This window comes from Montipora foliosa, chromosome 3 (assembly GCF_036669935.1).
Source record: "Montipora foliosa isolate CH-2021 chromosome 3, ASM3666993v2, whole genome shotgun sequence".
Classification (NCBI taxonomy): Eukaryota; Metazoa; Cnidaria; class Anthozoa; order Scleractinia; family Acroporidae; genus Montipora; species Montipora foliosa.
Window position 1 is genome coordinate 26,835,790 of NC_090871.1, and position 22,498 is coordinate 26,858,287.

Below are 22,498 nucleotides of genomic sequence, written 5' to 3' on the forward strand. Positions count from 1 at the left end.
GCTGACGATAATTATTCGTGTGGTCGCAGTGGTCCGCTTTAAAGCTTCTTTCCTAGTGGACCAATCATTATTAACATTGCAAACTGACGGACTATGCCGTTTATAAAGTTGTTCTTGGACAAGACTTGAAAGTGTTGCCCTTTGCAGATACAATTACAAAGGAAGAACTCTTTCCTGAGTGTTTACTCGTCCGGTGTTTGGACTCGTGACCTCCTGCATGGAAGTCTTTTGCAGTCTCTACTGAACCAACTGGTCTGTACTTCTTGAACTTACTTAGCAAAACTTTCCTTTTTGACAAGTGGTTTGTTCTCAGAATCCCTCTTTTTTATTTTAACCAATTTAGTGGCAAATTCTCCGAGTCGTAGCCGAAGGACTTAGTCCTGCGCTATTTCATGAATAGTTGCGTACCGTACAGTAAGGAGATTTTTTTGTTTTTTTGTGAGTCTCTGAAGAAAAATCGGTTAATTTAGCGTTAGTTATGAGTTGAATCACAAGTACCCTCTTTGATGTCTGATTTAGATAAGGATCGGATGCTTTGAAGATAATTGTCATCAACAGTTTGTGTGGTCCAGCTCTAACATGAAATGTTATAAAGCAATCTTCCTCTTCTCTCTATATCCTCAAGGGTCAAGTTACCGGACAATTTAGCACAATTTCATTTGATTTCAATTTCTATATTAGAATTTCCTCAGTCCAGGAAAACTTGTCAGAAAAGAATCTCTGACTCTTATCAATTAGAGGTGAAATTACAAAGGACTTCTATTAAGAGTTTCCAAGTGTTTCGGTACGTAAATACCTTGAATGCTTTGGTATAGCTACGTTATAATTGGCTTGCGACCATAGGATTTCTATAGCGTACTGTCTTTGTGCAGTGGAAATGTTTCTTGTTCAGCTATCCTCGTGTCACGTTAATTTGTTTATGTTTCTTTGAGTGAGAAGCACCAAACTTACAAAAAAAACCTGATATCTGAACTGATGATTATCTTTTAAATCAAGCATCAGTCAAGGTTTTAATATTGGATATTAGAATTTTTCTTTTATCCGAAAGATATTTTAAAAACTACACGCGAGAACTGAGACATTGAGGTTATTGATGTGACAACCGTCCAGTACAGTGAGTATGCTTAAAATGATTGTAAGCATACCGTAGTCATAACATTTTGATCTTGAAATACTTTTCATAGCAGTTTTGATAGTCGCCTGATCATTGCATGTGCCATGTCTTATACGAAATTTTGTTTTACTCGTTAATTTGGTAGGAGATTTCCACTGGTTTAGTTGCCCTTTCAAATGAAGGCTCTACGAGAAAAGGTAAATTGAGTGGCAGTGGAAGGAAGATTTGAAAAAAAAAAGGACGTGGGGATAGGCAAAAATTGAACAACATTTTTTCAAAGTTGAGTCTGTTAGTTTGTAACTTTATCATGTATGCTCGACAGACACTTTTCATCACGAAGCTTTGGTTTGTGCTGTTTGAATGTTATGTATAGCGAAAAGGGACGAGTCACAAAATGAACTTTACTGCCGTGTCACAGCACCTTTAACACAACAGGAGGTGTAAAAATTTAAACATATAATATTTCATTTATGTTTAAATTTTTGCTCTCTTCACAATTGATTGAAATTTGAAAAAGAACATGCTCAATTAGGAATATTCTGGGACCTTAACCGTTTATTCCTTTTTTTGTTTCATCATTGATAACCAATAACAAAATTTTATCCCTTATAGACCATGCATTTGCTAACCTGGTTTGTGTCAGTCAGAAGGACACACGACTAAAAAGTGGAAACCGATTATCCGTAGGCTAAAATTATTTCAAACCAATTTTTCTGTGGAACATCAAGATAACAATGAATTGCACATCTTAAACTCATGCACGCAACCACAAAAAAATTGAAACTCGTTTTGAAAGAGAGCTTTTTTTGGACTTGAAATGGTATTGTTTGATACGACTATAAAAAATGTTACACTTTTAAGAGATGCATGGAACTTGCATCAATTGCAACGACATGCGACTAGGAAGAATTTCATTTTCTGCTATTTAATGAAATATTTCGGCATAAGCAAACACTGCGTAATCTGGTGACGAGCATTTTCTAAAGCGTTAAGCTGATTGCAGGATCAGTATGCATATTTTTTGTTTTACTAAAGGAACATTTATACTGTATCGCTCCGATAGTCTCAGACAGTTAAGTCCGATACGCATAAATATTAAAGCGCATTTGCTTCAAATTAGTGAACTCGCAGTTTTTGCAAAAACATGAAAAAACATGAATACTCAATTTTTGCCTTGAAACTCCGGATTTGGGTTACGCGCTGGCCTCGTTGAAACATGGAGTTGACCTAGAAAATTGGGGCCGAGCGCGTTTAATCGATCTTCCGTCGTTGACTTTTGACCATGTTAATAAAAGTAAAAATATTCTTTCGAATAGCACTGCAGTTGGGAATGTAGTCCCCGGAAGGACTGTTTTTTGAGCCTCGCATTTCGACAGCCTTGAGCGGGCACCATCTACTTTGAGTCAAGGTTTCTCCATAGTCAAGATTCTGAAGATGCGAAACGTCAGTCAAGGCAAACAACAGTCCTTCTCACTGTTCTCAGGACAACATATACGTGGATACACGATCAAATCCCATCATTGTATAGTATCCCTGGCTTCACAACATTTTCAACTGAAGACTACGATTCGTTGCCTTGACAGTAAAGCTACAATGGATAGATGCATTACGTAATAAATAAATAAATAAATAAATAATAAATAAATAAATAAATAGTATAACTGAATGAATGAAGTAATGACATGTAGATTAAGTTTTTAAATGCGAAAATAATATAAGATGGATCTTAATGTTCGTAGTTCTAAAAAAAATAGGATCTCCAAATCAAGAAGTCGCTCTACACTAACTCTTGGCGAATGTGTAAGAACATGTTTACACAGAAAAGTGCAACGTAAACTCCAAGTTAAAAAAAAAGCCGGTTTCACCAGACCATTCGTTCAAATTATTTTTCGGGTCGTTTACTTCATAAAATACCATACACGGTAAGAAATTTTGCCCAAGCATCAACGCAATTGTTTGTAAATGGGATATTTTAACTTGAAGAGGTCAGGTCTTTCATCAGGGCAGATGGGTATCAGATGAAAGATAGTTCACGTTTCGTGTGTCATACGCGACAAATCAATCACTTTTTCTTGTATTAAATTTCTGACCTCAGAACACAGAATCGTCGAACGTTGTCGAATGAAGACCATACTCTGTAAAATCGTTGATCAACTTCCAAGTTCAAATTCGAATTTATTCACGTCGTTTATCCATTTTGGTACTGGGCAGGAAACTCGGTGCAATTCTGAGCACCCATAAAACTATAAAGCCCATGAAGTTGAGATTTTTGTTTTGAAATCTTTGTGAAATTCGCTTAAGGAGTAAACAATATCAACGTGGAAATGCGATCTCTGCCATGCGTAAAAAATCAGGGATGACTTCGGGATCTCCAAGCATCAACGAAGTGCCAGAGGAAACAACGTGTCGCAACTGCAGTTCAACAAAACTGTTAATATTTGTCGTTTTGGTGTTGTATGCTGTGTGTCAGGCTCAAATCCTTTTAAACAGACCGAGTTCCGTAAACGTTGAGAATATATTGAGAGGAATTCAACAAGCAGGCGAACGAATTGCAGACATGGAGTTGTCAATTATCAAAATGGAAGGCTCTCTGGATGTTCTCAAGGTGGAGTGTGGTAAAAAAGCTAAGGGGCCTTCGAGAACTAAGCGACAGAGTGTTTCTTCAATTCGCCAGGAAATGCTAGAGATTAAGCGGTACTTGAGACATTTAGAGCACAGGTATGCAGTTTTAATTTGAAATTTAAACATAAAGTAACAAAATTCTATATTTTATCATTGATCATTTGTAAATTGATTGGCAATTATTGCTTGCTGCAACGTTGTTTTGCGAAATTGTACTCTCCTTGATTAGTTGCCACGTAGTTTTTTTCATTTATCATCGGGTTGGAATTCATATCCTTTAATCCATGTGAATCGTGGTCGATTTAAAGTTTAGATTAGCTCGCTCCTCGGCTAAGTAGATTGTAATTGCGTCTCCCAGAGCGGTGAGGATTTTGTTCTTTTAAGAACTTCCATGCATCGTTGAGGGAGTTGTATCACCGAGTCCGGCTTCGTGCTCCAAAGCTACTCGTAAGATGCATTATCGCCCCATTGACCTTCACTCTCGGATTATATGCAAAGATTTTAAGCCAATTTTTTCGCTCATGATCCAAATACACGCTGACAACAACATCTTAGTCATCAAAATTAACAACTGCCAGGCATACCCGTCTTAATCCCTTTTTGTCAGGAATGCAACGCGTTTTTCCCGCGCAGTTGCGATGTGATACGCTTTGTTACATATTCAACTGATAAATTGTGACCTGATTGTCTTGATCTCCTGACCACAAATACTTTGGTTCTGATTATGCTGGGCTGTCTGAGGACATTATAAAGATAACACTAAAAGCAAATCAGAGTACTCAGGTCAATCGTTTATTACGCATCATCTATTCCGCAAACAAGACCAGGTTTAAAGACCTTTGGGTCTTCAATATTACTAATTCGATTTCCGGCACGTGGGTTTATTTATTTAGGAGTTGCCTGCAATCTGCGGAAATCCGAAAATGACGCTTTTGGAGTCCGGCCTAAAGAGAACTTGAATAATTCCCAAGAGTACTTCGATTTCCATTGTCTACTGGTTTGTTCTCGCTTCGTTTCGTCAACTCTAATCATCTTTTCGGTAAAGGTTAACCCTTGATTTTGATCTTCTCAAGGCTCCCTAGAGTATTTGCGAATACCCTCACTACAGGGCACGAGTTACAAAAGGAAACCCAGTTAATTTCTTTAAAAATGTTTCCTGTAGAGATTTACCAGTATGGGTACCAATATAGTAAGGCTTATTTTTTGGGTTATGGCCGTTACCATGGCAACATCACATCTAATGACAGGCAGATATATTCTTATTCTTGGCCTAAATTCCTTAATATTTATACTCTCCTTCGGTGAATTTTTTTATTTTTTTGCCACATTATGGAAATGATATTGCCTGACATTTTGAAGTGGTAAAAAGTCAAGGTCGTTCAGACGGTTTTGCCAATATTCTGTAATTTGATAAACATTTGATAGGAAATGTATGTGGCTAGAACTGATCCGATTTTCAAAAAAAATTACCGAAGGAAACGGAGGTTTTACAGATTTGGTCACGCTGACGTCACAAAAATCAGAAAAAACGCGCGGTTCAGGCTTGACATATTTTGATGTTTCTCAATGACATCATTCATATGATATTTAACAAGGATTTTGTTACTTAATGGCTACCCTATAAAGGTACAGTCTGCTACAAGCCTAGTGGCCCATCAGGCCGGCTCTTTCTCCAGTTACTGTAGCATGAAGCGACTAGGAGTATTTCTGCTCCCCCCTGGATGGGATGGTAGTCCATCGCAGGGTTGTCCCCAGCATTAAATTTGCCGGTACCCATTTATATTCCTGGGTGAAGAGGGGTACTGCGAGAGTAAAGTGTCTTGCCCAAGAACACAACACAATGACCTGGCCAGGCCTCGCACTCGGACTGTTCGATCCGAAGTCCAGCGCGCTAACCGTTAGACCACTGTTAAATATCATATGAATGATGTCATTGAGAAACCCAAAATATCGCGTTGTTTGCAACTCCTGTGATTGGTCAAAGTAACTACTTTGGCATTTTTTTTACGACACTCATCTGAAAACCGCTCTATTGATTTAGAAGGATTAACGTTTTCTTTACAGTATAATTCATTTTAACTTAGAGCTTAGAGCTTGGCTTCGTCTTTTTCGGGCGAGCTTTTTGTCTAGTTACCAACTTAGTCGTTCTTGGTTGAGTCATCATTTTATTATGAAATATACGTCTTTTGTGCCATCGCCTTTTTCGAGAACTGGAACTAACACAAAGTGTAATTTTCGCGTAGTCGAAAGAACAGCGCATGCGCAGGATATTGAAGGTGTCTTTTAAGCATTTGGTCATTTCTTCATTTTTTTTTTCAACCTCCTCTTCCTTCACTGATTTCCCAAAAATATTTTCTTTGTATTTTATTATCTAATTTTGTATCCATTTTCTGGTTAAAAAATGTCAATTATATTTTTTCGCATCAAAAGGAGCCAAAAGAAGTCGAGATATTCTCTGTGGAATACGAACCCGATCAGAATCAGAAGCTGTTATCATGTACTTGGGAATCGAAATTATCAAACACGCCACTCACAGCTTTTATGCATTAGTAATTTAAGTTATTTGTTTACTCTATATCCGTTTCTAACGCAACTTTTTCCATATACACACTTTTTACAGTCATTTAAGCATTTGTTTGTTTGTTTTATTTCTCCTAATATTTTTGTATGTTATACATTATGTTCTTGCCATCTGGCAATTCACAGTTCAATGGAATTTCTCTGAATTCCTCACTCATTTTCCATAAATAAATATTTAATGTCGATTATAGCCTATTGAGGATTCGTTGATGATGATTATAACACCCACGCAGGGGGATCATGATAAATTTCAGATACTTTATCAAGCGTAATTTGTACCGGAAGCATTCACATTACAAGCGCAGCTCCACGCAGATCCACTATACGGATCCATACTATCACTGAGTGTAAATGACGAAGACGCAATAGTAGGCTGTTTCCCGTTTTGTTTACAGCCAAAGTTCTCTGTCGGGAAAAATAACTTTAGATCACATTTTGGCCCTAACTATTCAAAACACCAAGAGTAGAAACAATGAAATCCTTAAAGATTTGATGCACCGAAATTAATATTTACATCGCTTTTGTTATCCAGACCTGTTCTTTTCACGCATTCATTTTGTCCAGTTATTTCGATGTCTAAAACAATTATTAAAAGCTTCAATTTAAATTACCTTTCTTCAAGAATTCGGCCAAGCTGCTGTCAGCTGGCAGTCATTTATTGGTGGGAAAAAAGCGGGAACTGTCGTCTATTTACTTTTCAATTTAAATGTCGTTACCCAAGGCATTTCGGTGGCAATTTCGCTTGCTTTGAGATTTTTTATGTTGTCAAATCCATTAAACGTGGGCATGGCATTGCGTGCTTTTATACCACCTGCAAGTTCTAAAAGAAAATGAGAGGCCGCAACGTAAATTATCTGTCCAGAGTTATTTATTGTAGGTTCCTCGACCACAAAAGATATCTAGAAAACGTTATCACTCCTTAGTTCTCACAGGGAAGTATAAATGGCCCAGAAATATGGCTCAAAATCGTTTGAAAAGATCATGATTTTCCATACTAATAAATCTGACTTGACTGCGAATAGAGTTGAGGTACCAGTTTTGTTTTTCCTGCCGACTGTAACCTTGTCTGTTTTTTATCTTCCAAGTAAATGCGTTTTCTTTGAATATAAGGTACTCCTTTAAAGCCGTTATGTATTTTGTTTTGCGGGAAAAATCAAAGTCGTTAATTACTTAAAAGCCATTTGCGCTTGGTCACGTATCATTCGCTCTTGCCTCAAAACAGTTTCAAAAATTTCTCTGTCGTAGGATTGTATCACTAATAGCAACCAAATTGTTTCAGAGCAATATTGTTGGAAGCTGTGGACTATCTTGCTGCGTTTATGTTGTGTGGGAAACAAAGCCGTTAATTTCCCGAAAGCAATTTTACGATTTGTTTACGTCTTTCGGAAAACTGTACAGAAATACGCTAACAAGCTGAGAAGTAATATCGTCCTACGCTAAGTTCAAATTGAAACGATGGGAAAAAAGTTCCCTGTCGTAAGGTTCACTTCAACACCATATAGGCGATTATTGATCGCTGACTGACGAGTGTGAATGCAGTTAATCGCGTGGTGATTCGCCGGCAGTTTTATTAGAGACAGGTGAACGTGCAGTTGCATGACAAGTCTTGATTTGACTTCAGCCTTTATGTGCCTAGCAATTGGACGTTCTAATACTGGAGTTGATCTTTCGTGGAGAATGTTTCAGTGCGTTTTCTGCCATTTTCAAGTTAACGTGAATGTGAACACGTCCTCCAGTCAATGGAATACGACTATGCGTTGAATCTGGACCAGGCATAAATTACAGCTGGACTTTTTTTGGTATAATCGCTTCTCCGAGTAGAAAAAGATGAAATGAAGACCGAAGAATCGAAGATAAAGGTTTCTTTCACAAAGGAAGCACCACTTGACCCTAATACATCAACGAACTGCACTGCTAAATTGCCGATGATTGAGCGTAGCAACTCGAAACCGATACAGCGACCCAGCGTTTATCAAGGAAGGCTCCCTAAACCAAACCGCTCTAGTCCGTCAAACTGCACAAATATTAAGAACCCGTGGGTGATGCGAAGTGCTGTGGTTTTCGCTATCGGCAGTATCATTGTTGTGTTTGCTGCTTTGCAAGGGAAAACTAGCGCCGATTTAAAAAGAACTGAAACCAATGTCGAAAGCTTGGAAAATCTGGTCGATGTTTTACGCATTAACATCGCTGACTTGGAGTCAAGGTGAGATCGCCATGCCGCATAAAACTAAATAAAGCTGTAAAAAAGAAAATTTCCTTTTTAAAAAAAAAAACCCTTCATTAGTGGTCGATCTTAAAAAAACGGCCAATTTTTTACATTTCTAGAAAAATAAGATTTAATACAGAGTTCTCTTCGAAGTTTCCGAAGAGCAAAAAACGGCGTCGATTAAACTAGAGAGCGGTAAAAACATGTCTAGCGACCTTGTTCAAGGTCGCTCAAACCCTTTCCAAAGTTGATATAAGACAATAAAGAAATTGCTTCTATTGGGCAAGTTGCAATTTCCTGCACAGGGGGTAGTCAGTAAATATTCACAATGAACCGTTGCTTCCAGTACGTTGGCCGGTATTCATGAGTAAGTTGTCTTGCCTTTGTTGACTGACATAGTCATTCCCGAACCATAAACTTGACTGGTAGAAGTTTATGTGTTTATTAAAAGCTAACAAACTGTGAAAATTGGACTTAAAGCTAAATGACGCTTATTGAAGAAAACAATGGCTGTTTTTTGTGGTCATATTGACAAAATATAGGATCTCCATTCAAATAACTGAAAGAGTTCAACGAACGCGATCACGGCTTGAGGGAAGTGTGTCATTTTCTTTGTGTGCACTTCGATTTTGAATTATTTTTCGGATTGAATTGATGAAACTCGTTTTCTTTAACAGGATATGGATTTTTGTCTTATTATTAACAACTTGATTCTTCATCTGCTTGCCATTGCGAGTTTTACGACTCGGCTGTAAGTCCATAAACACAACCAATTGCCCATAATATGTGAATGACATGCTGCCTGGTTTACATTTTAGCTATACAGATATAAGAATAAACATCATTGTTTTGGCGGACCCAGGGAATCTATATCTTTCTTTTTATTTGTTACACAACGATGACGGAAACCACAAGACCAGTAAGAGCAGACTTCTTTTAATCATTCCTCTTTGGCATGTTGCAAACAAGGACTCATACTAGTTAGCAGAAAATAACGAACTAAAAACCGGAGGAAATACATCTTTCATTGTTGAATTACCTACATTTTCTTGTTATTTGTAGCGCGCTTACGATGAAATTCATTACACGAATGGACTCAACTAATTCATTGGCAGGTGGTCTAGAAACAACTTCGATTTACGAACTCTGATGATCACAATAAATTATTGATTGGCATACGATCGCACAGGAAGTACCTCTAGAAAGGCTTATCTCATCACCTGGACGATATTATTATGATGTGATGATGATGATGATGATGATGATGATTATTATTATTATTATTACAAATATCTGAAGCTCTGATGCAGAGCACATCCTGAGGCCTCAGCAATCAAGAACTCTACGGAGCATTCTGGCAGTTCCCAGTAGCGCAGTCTTCTGAATTTGACTTAAACTGACTTTTATTCCAATCCTTCCTTGGTGACCTTCTAGTCCTTTTCAATTGCTCCAAGTGCCCCAATAACGATGGGTATGACTGTTGTCTTCACATTCCACATTTTCTTAATTTTCCTCTTCAGATCTTGGTATTTTTTGATTTTCTCCTTCTCCTTGCTTTCAACTCTAGCATCACTAGGGATTGCTACATCGATTAGCTGGCATACGCTTTGGTGTTTATCTACAACCACTAAGTCAGGTCTATTAAGTTCAATACGGTGGTCGGTTTGTACACCAAAGTCCCAAAGGATCTTGACTCCATCATTCCGTGCCACCCTTTCTGGTGTATGTTCATACCATTTATCCTTACAATCCAAGCTATTCTACCTACAAAGACTCCAGTGAACGGCCTTCGCCACATTGTCATGTCTAGCCTTATCTTTCTGGTCTAAATTGCCACATTCACAGACTCTTATGGTTAACTGATTCTTCTGCAACATTGCACGCCCTGCATTTAGGGCTAACGCTCCGTTTGTCAATCTCGGACTTCACTGCATTAGTTTAGAGGGCCTTGTCTCGTGCAGCAGTTAACGAACCTTCTGTTTCTTTCTTCATATCTCCCTTCTTCAACCGTAGCCAAGTCTTGCCACTAGATACATCTTCCATCTGTCACAGAAACTGACCATGCAGAGGTTTTTCCTCTCATTCTCGTCGTTGTTTGTACCCCATTTCTCCTTCTTCCGACACATTGTTGAGAGCCTGGTGAACAGCTTTCAGCAGGTTTTTTGACTCTGTTGTATATATTCCTCAAGGCTCTGTCTTTCACTCACTGAACAAGCCCAGCAACCTTTCTTGGGAAATACAGCCCGCTTACATTTGCTTTTGGGTGTATATCCTACTATATCCATATATCGTTACCAACTTTCTCGTCTTCCCATCTACAGCTTCTAACTCTGCCTTTGCCCATTCCACAACACCTGTACTATATCTCATAAAAGATACCACACGTTCATTAATGGCCCTCACAACCTTACCACCATTCAGTTCTTCAACTCTTTTGCATCGAGCCAATATGAGCGCCTCTTTTAGAATGTGTAGATTTACTTGAAGGGTTGTGAGACGAGGCCTACAGTTTATAGTCCTCATCCAAGAAAATTCGAAAGTCTAACAATTTGCAGATGAAATACATGGAAAAGGGAGCACTTTATGCTGAGTGCGGATTTTGAACCCACGAGCTACCGCACGAAAGCCTAATTCTCAACCAACAAAGGCATCGGTCGTTGGTGGGTTATATAGTATAACCAAGAGAAAGTTAAGATTTTTGTCATGATATAACTTATCCTAGAAATAGTAACCGACCTTAATTTATCTTTAATGACAGAAACCATAGGGCATGCTTTGTAAGGTTCATGCCGTGTAGATCAAGAGATAATTAAACTTATCATAATGATATCTTCTTTAACATGTAATAATAAATAAAGGAAATCAATTATAATCTAATAATAAACGGTAGCTTTTGATAACTAATGAATGATTCGTTATCACGGTCGGCCGTTTCTATTGTAATTTCGGGACACAGGATGAAAAGAAGACAGACCACCACCTCGCATGATGAAGGTAACTGAAAACTATTCCACCTGGACACGCGACAGACAAGTTGTTTGAAGAATGAATTCTTTTCGATTATGACTCGAGGATACTTGGGAAAATCCAAGTGCTCCTATCGCGAGCCACCCTGCGAGCAGAGCCTCCTTTTGTATTTTTCTTTGCTGAGAAGGAGATAAGGAGGCTCTGCCTGAATCGCGTCAACTCTTTGAAGCCGCCGCAGCCCGAACTTCTGGATCAGTCAAGCATCCGTTTCGTAATAAAACCGATGATTATAATTGAGCCGGCTGTACCGTGAAAAACCAAGATGGCGGCGGGATCTTAGGCTTGGGTTTGAGACTGTATCCTGGAACATATACAGCGCATAATCAGTAAAGATCTTACTCGATTCATGTGGAGTCTTTCTCGAGAACGCCAAAATAGAGCAAGCAAAAGAAAGGCTCTGCTAGCAGGGTGATCGCGAGCATAAATCATGACGTCATACGAACTTACTTGGCATTCTGTGATGGCGGCTGTTGGATATTCAGTATGGCTTTCCCGAGTGGCACTTATAGGCGTCGAGATTTCGGAATGCGGACGTCTCGGGAAATATACTTCCTTTTTCCTGACATCTAAAAATAACTTAAATGAAATTAACATAACCCAAGTTCAAGACTGGGCGACTCCTTCTCTGTCTCCTTAATTTACTCTTGGTTAATTACATTAGGAAATTATATCTGGAAGATTTTGAAAGGTTTTCTTGCTTTTGCAATGCTATAACAGGAAATTGCAACCTCAAGTGTGAACATCTAATCCGCTCTTGGTAATAACTTTCACGGCCACCCATCGGTTAATTGATTGAGTATCGGACTACAGTCTTTAAATAACTGAGGAGAAAGTGCTGCATTTGTAATTATTACATCCGCAAATGGTTAGCCTTTCACGTCATCTCGGATAAAGACTATAAAACGCTGGCCCCGTCCTACAAACCCTGTTCATAACAGGACGTTGAACATCCCACGAACTATTCAAAAAGGGCAGTGTAAGGAGTTCCTGTTGTTGTGGTCTGGTCTGAATTAAGATTGAGGGCCACAAGTTCATTAGTGTTTCATTGAAGCAGATATGGCGATTTAGTATCACGTAAATTTAATCATGCTCGCTGATAGCCTGCGAGCAGGCTCACTTGTAGGAACGGAAAACACGTCTTCTCGCCGGCTTCGCCGGCTCGCGTTTTCTGTGCCTACAAGTGAGCCTGCTCGCAGGCTAGCTCGCTGATATAAGGCCAACTAGAAAACTGAATGGTTGACTTGTTCTTCACCCACAACTGTTTATACTCAATTAGTTAGAAGTTCCTGTTTTTCTTAATTGAATGTCGTAATCTAAATTAATTACAGCGAGGAAATAAAATTGACCTGACTTGGCTTGCTAGGATAGTCTCAGTGATGGTTTTTCTTCTTTTGCTCGGAGAAGGACGATAAAGTGTTTTCTCTTTTAGCTTTTAGCTCTTTTAGCTTTTGCTTCGACCGTCATAGATTATCGAAATTGTAAGCAACACGTGAAGCATCTGCGAATAAAGACTGCAAAAAATCCACGCTTGCCATGCCTGCTTAACTGCGATGATCCATAACTCTCGTGCATGTAGATGAATAAGTGTTAGAAATCTTTGAACAAAACTGTCGAGGGCTAATCCAAAGCCTGGTTTGTACTTTCACATCGATTCAACATTTTCAACTTTGGAGAAATTTGATTAGAACAATCATTATTTGACAAACGAAGGTGTAACGATATGTCATTGAAAGAACGTTCTAGATTGCTGACTAGTGGTAGAAGGTTCAGGAATCAGTAGTTCTTTATAAGTCTTAAGATTTGTGATCTTTATAGAACAATAATCACTTAGAATGTTCTAGAGAATAGCGTAGCGCAACCTATATAAGGGAGTTGTGTGTGTTGTTGTTTTATTATTGCCTTTGAAAGTGAGTGAGGTAGCCATCCTGTAGAGATCGTAATGCGGACTATTTCGTGACGTGAATTAAACAAGTAAGCTGAGTTAGCATTAACTGTCTTCTTTGCTGAGTACCACTGATCGCCTGTCCTGCTGAAGGCTCAACGAGTATCTACTTGAACGCAACAAGAACGTTACTGAAGGCATGTTCACGATTCATTGTTACGGCTATTGGATGAGTTTGGTCCTGCCCCTATTTTCCATCAATATCTGCTTCAATATCTGCTTCAATATAAGTTCACTGTTTTTTCTTGATTTCTCAGGGTCCAGTGTGCAACAACAGACAACGGGACGGATGGTCGAGGAAGACCATGTCCCGCGGGAAGAAAAGGTAAGGTTGGCGTACGGTGGCGAAATACTATAGAAGTACCGTAAGCCCTAAGTCAATGACGTCGTACTATGACGCACGTGCATCCTCATGGAGACCATATTGTAATGCGCGTGCGTGGCCCCAATAATGTTCAATGAGTTGTGCACGAAAAACCAGGTTTTCTGAGCCCGCGAGACTGAGCACCGCCAACAAACCATTGTTTAACGAAAACCGCTGGTCAGCAACCATGGTTCTGGTCATTGCTGTCTAGGGTCTTTCGTTGTGCACACGGGTGCAACATTGGTGTACTACACTTCAGTGGTCACGGAACAAAACAAATTTTGGGAGTTGTTGCCTCAAATGCATGTTTGACCAGTTTCAAACTTCGCGCAACAACTCCCAACCAAATCGCAACAACATGCAACAGGATGTGCAAACCAACAATGCTGAGAGTTGTTGCACGGCAATGTTGCTTCCGTTTGCACGGACCTTAAGTAAAAAACAAGGCTCTGCTAGTGCGCCTTCATTTTTTTGGGTGCAGTTCTTTCCTTTTCACTCTTAATCTGTGAAATAATTACAGTGCAACGCGCCTTACAGTGGCCACCCAACAAACTTTCACATTTAACAATTACGTATAAATACGTCAACTCAACAACCCATGCAACGGTGTTCAAGTCACAACTGTGCGAACTTTGCAAGGAGAAGTGACTGTCAAACAAATTCACACATCCTGATTGACGGACAATTTGCAAAAAACTTTGTTAGGTGGCCACGCTAAGGCGCGTCGCACTGTAAATCTTTACGTTGTATGGAAAACTTGAGCTTAACACAGCGCACTGATTACCGGGGTTTTAATTAACACCACTTCTTTTACTTCATTTCCTGAGTAGTTCGTCTAGTTTGTAGAAGGAAATCAAACTGGAATAATGACGACAAATTAGAAAAACACGTATTCACGATTGAAATGACGTCCTCGTTGAAGCTGCCGTCGTAATCTCAAGGTCCCTGCTAAGTCATGCAACACGACTCAAAGGAACACAATTGACCAATAATATCAGTAGTTAGGCTGATCATTTATGGAGTGGAATGCAGGCAATGTGTTACGAACTCTGAATAATTAACATGGCGTTTCATATTTCCATTTAATCTGCCCCGTTAAAGCCTCATTTACACTAAAAAGTTTTCTTTGACAAGTACACCTGTCAAGGAAAACTTGCCGACTGTTCACACTAGTACGTGACACTTGACAAGTTTTTCCTTGACAAGTTTTCCTTGGTAGTGTAAATGAAAAATATGACAAGTTTTCCTTGAGAAGTGCACTTGACAAGTAATTTACACTAGCAAATATCGTCCTTGGGTATTAGCTGTGTGAAGGTCTGGCCAAACGCTCACAACATTTCAACTCAACGACTTGCAACATTGTTACATGATGTTGCGACATGTGTTGAACGGGGTGGCCAAACGCACGCAACATTTTCTTCATTTTCAAAGCAACATGACAATGTTCAAGTTCCCCAGTTCCCTGGCGCGCAAGAAGTGGACCTAACGCGCATGCCTTAGCGCAACCACAACAATGTTGCGTGAACGTGGCCAAACGAGTACAGCATCATGCAACATCCAAATTGCTGCACGAAAAATTTGACCGTTCTCAAATTTGATCCAACATCATCCAACACGTGGCAACATATCGCAACATATCGCAACAGGGTGGCCAAACGTAAGCAACATGTTATGCCCAACAATGTTGCAAGATGTTGCGTTGAAATGTTGCGAGCGTTTGGCCAGGCCTTAAAATGTCGTTCCGCAAATACAATGAAGTTGTACGCTCCTAATTATAGTTGTCCTGGGCTAAAGCTATCATTTATATTCTCTATTTTCGCATTCCCCAGAATACACTTTGTTTTCAAATGCTCTTGGGGACACTGTATATTCCCAAGATCACTTAAAATTAATAGTTTATGCAACTTTAGTGGGGAAACAATAAGCACTTAGTGACTGGCCCCAAGGGAAACAGTGAGTTTTGTTTCCCGAGGCCGAGGGGAACATTGAGGGTCGAGGGGAAACAAAACTCACTGTTTTCCGTGGGGTCAGTCATTAAGTGTTATGTTATACCTCCAAACTCAAAATAGAACAATACACGGATATTTGCACGGACTTTCCCACTGTTTCAAAGGTGAACGACCTGATCAAGTTCAAGTCGTTGTTTCCCTAGGGAGTTAGTGAGTTTTGTTCGCCCTAGTTAGTGATTTTTGACCCATGACACGTCACACATTCTCCTCCAATCGGAAAGGTATTTGAGTTGGCAGGTATAACAAAGTGTATTAAATTTATGGTAAAATCCTGGAAATAATCAACCAACTTGAAAATGTTTTTCACCCTTTTAGTCTCGTCTCTTTCTTTGTCTGTTTTTATCAAAGGAAAAATCGGGTTTGTAAAGGACAAGAGAAAAAGTGATAAAACTAATGCGTCGGAAAATCCGACCTCCAAATCGAAAAACAACAAGGACCGACTTGACGCATCGGCAACACAGGCTTGGAGTCAAACTGGATCAAGAGCAACGAGGCGAAGACAGAGCTCAGTTTATACTTGTTGGGGATGCGCAGAATGCCCCGAATGGGAAGATGTAGAAACTTTATATTCCGGTAAGTTAGTTTAAAAGATATCTTTCCGCGTGAAAATAACAGTCAGGGTAAATGCAGCAGTTTATCCTTACTTGAAAAGCAGCATTTGGGGGGGCACTTTGTGACGTCATTTGTCTGTATTCCTAGACACGAGTGATGTTGAGGTTGGGGACAAGAACAAGGGGACACTTCGTGACGCTTATTGAAATCCCCTTGCATCTAATTACTTTTATTTCTGCACAAAGTTGAGTGACCGGGCACTCTGATGAAAATGGAATCTTTCGAAACAAATCCGAAAAGTTGAAGCTGTGTAAACTTGACTGTTTCTGCTTGTGAAAAAATGCAATGGCATTTGTCACATTATATTCGTCATCACAGTGGTCAAAATGTTGTCGACAACAAATTTTGACCTCTGTGATGACGAATACCGTTGTCGATAAGAGTACAGACAACGCTGGACCACTTTCGATTTGTTTTTTACCACAATATTCAACGCCAAAGAAAGTTTTTATTTCAGAGCGTGACCAAAATCATGACACAAAGAAAGAGCAAGCGTTGTCTATAACTTTCTTGCAATATGATTGGTTTATTTCCCAAAATGGGCTATTACGTTGCGTGACATATTGACGCGAGAATGACGCGTACAGCTAGGCTCTTATCGACAACGGCAAATTAGCCAATCAGATTGCGAGATTTCAAGCAATTGTGGTAAAAAAATTGTTTCTATGCCTGGTCTGCTTGTGAAAAAAAAAATGCTTAAAATGCGTCTCCCACACGACGTCAGCAAACTTGAAATTTCTAAGACTTGAAAAGGAAACTGTGCTTGGGTTGAATCCAGTCAAGCCCAATAAAACAATGTTATTTCGCGCCTTTCCTTCATTCTTTACTTTATTCACCGATAAAAAGAATTGACAGAACCCACTTCACGGTTGGCTGACGTTCCCAGTGTGAATGGTTGACAAAAAGTGAACCGACAGTCTTCTTTTTTTGCGGGCTTTTTTAACTTGCCAGGCGTGGCTCCAGCTGCTTGCGACAATCGCTGATTACCTGTAAGTACAGTATCTTCAACCGAAAATGGTTAGAAATGCGCAACCGCCTTAACGCCCAGGCTAACGGGTTTAACATTTGCTTCAACATGCGTTCGATTTTGTTGAACAATGTTGAACGACGTTGACTGGTGGGCTGGGCAAACGATTTCAACGCATAATCAACATTTGATTCAGTCATCAAAGCTTCACGAGAGGCCTTGCATTCAGCTCCAGGCTTCAGGTGTGGTTGTTACTATGGATACGGACATAAATACGTCATTGAGAGAGTGATTAGTGCGCACGCGCATAATAGGGGGAAAACGTTTTCAATTTCATTCAACACATAACATTTTGTGTTCAAAAAAAGAATTGTTGAATGTTTGTTGACGAAAATTCTGACCGCTTTTCATTTACACGACTCTCTTCCCCGACCACCTCGTAATTCGCAAGGTTGCCCCCGCAACCTTCCTTCTCCTTTCTGGGCATTCAACATTGAATGAAAGGGAAGGGAGAAGATAAATGGACGATTTTCACATTTATTACATCCATTTAAAAAGCAATGGTGTTCCTTGCGATCTGATTGGCTCTCAGCAGTGCGATTTATTCCCAAATTGCTCTATTTTTTTCTAAAATCGCACCATTTCCCCAGCCAATGAGAAAAGAACACTAAAACAAAACAGCCAATCAGATTTCAAGGCTTGTTTAAGGTAACCAATCAAATTGCAGGAAAATGAAAGACAAAGAAAACCTTTGTGTTGCAACTTTTGTTCCCAGCTGGATTAATAAATATTGGCATTGACATTGAAAATCCTGTATTTTAGCTATTAAATAATAATAATTATTATTGCGTGATTTCTAAATGGATGTAATAAAGTGGTAATTGAACTTTTGGTTTGGTCTGAAATCATACTTGTGATTTCAAATGGAACTCGCGCTGCTCGCTCGTTCGATTTTGAAATCACACGTATGATTTCAGACCAAATTGCACTCAACTCAGTTCAATTACCATTATAAAAAAGTGTTTGGTTTAGGTCGCCATTAATTGCACACTCAGAAATTTCGTATGTGTCCACATTAATTTCTACAGAATTGTAGCTCACTTGCAACCGCATTGCTTTAAAGTAGTAACTACTTACCAAGCGTTCTTTTCACTTTTTTCAGGTAAAGTAGCAACTCTTCATTCTCGCTCGAATCCAAGAGTTAGCTCGGAATATCTGTGTATCCCACATCGCATTAAATTTATTAGTCACAAAGAAATTGACAGCGGACTATCATTGTCGCCTGTGAAATTCGGCGCCAACATTACTATTTTCAGCTACATTGACCCAAAGCTGTGTAAAAACTGGGGTAAGAAGTGCGAAATGTTGAAGAAAATGAAGCCGGAATTGTTTGTCAGTCTGGATAATTTTCAAGTACCGTGCTCCGTCTGTATTCGCGAGAAAAGAACTGCTACCCTGGTCATGCCCGCGCGTAACACTTGTTTGCCTGGATGGTGGAAAGAGTATTATGGATATTTAATGACTCATCACAGTGGAGAAGGTGCACATCACATTTGTGTAAATGCGGACGCCAGCGGCGTGCCTGGAAGCAATAGCACTGGCACACAAGGTCCGACACTGCAGCCTGTTTCATACAAATGCAATGGACCCTATTGTTCCGCGTCGTCGGACAGTTCTTCAAACAGAGAAAAGGCGTTGACTTGCGTTGTCTGTTCAATTTAAGCAAACGTCTGCAATGAAATTTATAAAAAAAGAAATTGCATTGCGACTTCGTTTTAGTCCAGTGAAACAACTTACATGTAACACCGACAAATGCGCATACTCCGAATATCGTCCTCTCAGCAACACTGGCTCAACTGAATGGGACGCGTCAGTCGTGAAACATTGTCCCCTCTTCAAATGCATCATATGCGAAACCAAGGATCTAAGATGTTTTATTGTTGACAAGGCATAGGCCAAGTACGTATCATGCCAAGAAATAAACAACCGCTTATAAAACAGGCAAAATCGTGTCGGTCCTCAGAACACATTGAAATCGGGCTCGAGCTGTTATTGCCGCTAATTCATTGCTTCGTTGTTATGTTTTCGTTCTGAGCACAACCACTGTATGGCACTTTGATTAGAGTAAATTTGTAGAGTATATGTCATTACAAAGGCAATTGGGCTAAAACCCGGAATAGCGGGACATCCCGCAACACTTCTTTTAAGTGTATGGTTAGAATCCGGGAATCTTTGTTTACATTTTTAGCCTAATTATCATAAGGCTATCGGTTTCTAATTAGTCAGCATAGAAAAAATCACTGAATATTGAAAGTGCATCGCATAATGAGCTATCTCTTAAAGTTTGAACGAGATATTCCATATAATCTATGAGCAATGATACTTCGAAAATTCGAAATTTTTCAAAGAACGTTTTCTTTTGTTTGACTCCAAATTGGCCCTTTTGGCCTCGCTTTCAAACGTAAAATTCAAAAGAACATTTAACCTTGAACGAGGCCTAAAGGGCCAATTTTCGATCAAACAAAAGAATTCTAAAATGGCGGCCATTTTGGAAAAAGGTGTATTAACGCTTTTGCCACCCAAGAATTGATCAGTTTTTGATTGCCAATAACTGGCTTGTTTTTACCGTTAAAAGGCTTAAAATTTGAGTTTTAACAAGAACTTTTACCTTTTGACTCAATGTCTAAATAGCACACTACCTTCTGTGAGCAAACAGAATGTACATGATGACGTCAGCAAAGGTTTTCCTATTACGGGATAACGCGAGTTCCTTAGCGGAGTTGCGGGATATTTCCTTGTTCTCAGTTTTAACCTACGCTCGTTTCAAATTCGTATGATCATTTGCTTCAGTTGTTATTCTTGGTCACTTGATATTGAATATTGCGATCGAAGACAAAAAGGGCAGAATTTACCAGACTTTTATGGTGAGAACATAAATCTCCAAATATTCACAGTCAAGAAATCCAATGCAAGAGACAACGGCACACAAAATTAATTCGGACTGTCAATAAATCGGAAGTTCCTAAGACTCTCCGAGATATACCATGTTCACTGGTGATTTTAAATTTACTTCACCCTTTCTCGTTTGTAGATGTCCTTGAAATATATCCTATTAGAACTTTTGAAAGAATGCCATTCAGTCTCGATAAAAGTGGAATTTTCTCTTGGTAATTTATATTTTAAATGTATTCCATTCCTTGACGATTGATTGTGAAGATAAAAAGAGCAGTTAAACTTGGACATTTGGTCTGTCTTACTGATTTGTCTGCGTTAGAAGGAAAAATAATTGTGGTTCCGCAAAATGTTGGTCTGTCAGTTATGTCCTCAAATAATAGTGCATGGAATTAGATGAAGACCCAATTTTGATACACGAACTGTCCAGTTATGTCCAAGCGTTCGCTACCTATTTCCAAGGTAAGGGCAAAGGTTTGCGTTATTTTTAGGTTAGGGAATAAATTGCAGCAGTTCGTCCTTTTACTTGATAAGCAGCATTTAGGGACGCTTTGTGACGTCAATTGTCTGTATTCTGAGACACGAAAGATGTTGAATGGAAGAGCAAGGAGACAACACTTCGTGTCGCTTATTGAAATCTGTGTGCATCTATTACGTGCATTTTTCTGGACATAATGCAAAAGTTGTTAGTATAGACCGTATTTATAAATGGCGACCACAAGAAATTATTCTTTAGTGTTTGTGATAATCACCCTCACTAGCCTCACTTTGGAGTAAAGATTCCTTTCAATTTTGTTCGAGCTAACGAGGCTAGTGAGGATGATTATCATAAAAAAAAAGGATAATTGCTTAGCCACCATTTATGAATACGGTCTATAACCCCTAGTTACAGTCAAAACGTATTTTCCTCTACTAGTTTCGAAGTGTGTTTACTCAAAGTTCCATTGAGGGAAATTTTAGGATTTAATACTTTCGGTGCATTATTTTTTCATTTAAGGGGTAATCATTACACCCATTTAACTAAACCAACTAATCGTTAGTTGTTGTCCATCAGTAGCATTTTGATAGTAATGATTCCAAGTTCGAGTGAGGCCTAACACTTCTGTGAAGTTTCTTTATACCCAATTATTCCATCAGAGATCAACCCTGGTATTGGAATTGGGCCTACACAAGGACAGAGAATAACTCTGACCAGGGTGGGATTAGGCCTTGTAGCTTGTAGCTCAGCCTTGTAGCTCAGTCGGTAGAGCAACGGTGATCAAATCCGATGGTCGTGGGTTCAAATCCCACCCTGATCAGAGTTTTTCTCTGTCCTTGCGTGGGCCCAATTCCAATACTAGGGTTGATCTTTGATGGAATAATTGGGTATAAAGAAACTTCACAGTAGTGTTAGGCCTTACTCGAACTTGGAATCATTACTAAACCAACTAAGTTTAGGAGATAGCCACCTTCAATTCTGGCACCAGCCTGGACTTAAATGGGACAATGAAAACAAGACTTAGTCTAATCCCTAAACTCACTCATTTAATAAGTCGGCTATTGAAGTACCGAACGCAGGTTCGTTATATATTTCACGAACCAATCACAAAGGAGAAAGAGCACATTTGTTTTCGCTGTCTTACGTGGACTAAACGTGACTTTTTCGCTTCAACTAGGCTGTAGTTTTCGACCAAATTTGCACGCAATACAAATGTGGTAGTGTAAGAACAGGTTCAAATAAGAAACGCCTTCGGGTCACTTGGCATTGCAAAACTACATGGAGAAAGGAAACTTGTCACCACAGTTAGCATCTCTGGAATGAAACAGTTCCCGAACCAACGGATCACACACTTCAGTTCGGTAAAATTTGATAATTTTGGCGAGTCAAATGCAAAAGAATAATGCACATTACTTTGAGAAATCGAGTTTTCAAGAATACCGTAAGTGTTTCAAATAATACTGTGAAATGATAAATACCTGATCAATTTTGGGAGAGAATGACCACCCCGGATTATTTTTTCAGAAACTGTAACAAGTGAATGAGTGGCAAGTGATGGTAAAATGACTCAACTAAATTTAATACATCATTGAAAGTTAACCTCTCGCAAAATTTCACAAGTTTAG

At 39.2% G+C, this 22,498-nt stretch overlaps 1 protein-coding gene across 2 annotated transcripts; it reads left to right on the top strand.

The window, feature by feature from the left end:
- The first annotated feature begins 3,202 nt into the window (after positions 1 to 3,202).
- On the top strand, positions 3,203 to 20,683 carry LOC137997195 (uncharacterized). Of its 2 annotated transcripts, none has more exons than XM_068843054.1 (4): positions 3,203 to 3,832; positions 13,749 to 13,816; positions 16,213 to 16,437; positions 18,606 to 20,683. In XM_068843054.1, the coding sequence occupies exons 1-4, from the start codon at positions 3,453 to 3,455 to the stop codon at positions 19,163 to 19,165; spliced, it is 1,233 nt and encodes a 410-aa protein (XP_068699155.1). In that variant the 5' UTR covers positions 3,203 to 3,452; the 3' UTR covers positions 19,166 to 20,683. The 2 variants fall into 2 exon arrangements, with proteins under 2 accessions (XP_068699155.1, XP_068699157.1); XM_068843056.1 differs by lacking the exon at positions 3,203 to 3,832 and adding an exon at positions 7,538 to 8,519.
- The last annotated feature ends 1,815 nt before the right edge of the window (positions 20,684 to 22,498 follow it).

What these genes read in the sequence shown, in the direction of transcription:
- LOC137997195 (XM_068843054.1), top strand. Translation starts at nt 3,453, where the DNA reads ATGCGTAAAAAATCAGGGATGACTTCGGGATCTCCAAGCATCAACGAA. An exon ending in TTGAGACATTTAGAGCACAG is followed by an intron (nt 3,833 to 13,748) that starts GTATGCAGTTTT and finishes TTGATTTCTCAG; the next exon opens with GGTCCAGTGTGCAACAACAG. An exon ending in ATGTCCCGCGGGAAGAAAAG is followed by an intron (nt 13,817 to 16,212) that starts GTAAGGTTGGCG and finishes TTTTTATCAAAG; the next exon opens with GAAAAATCGGGTTTGTAAAG.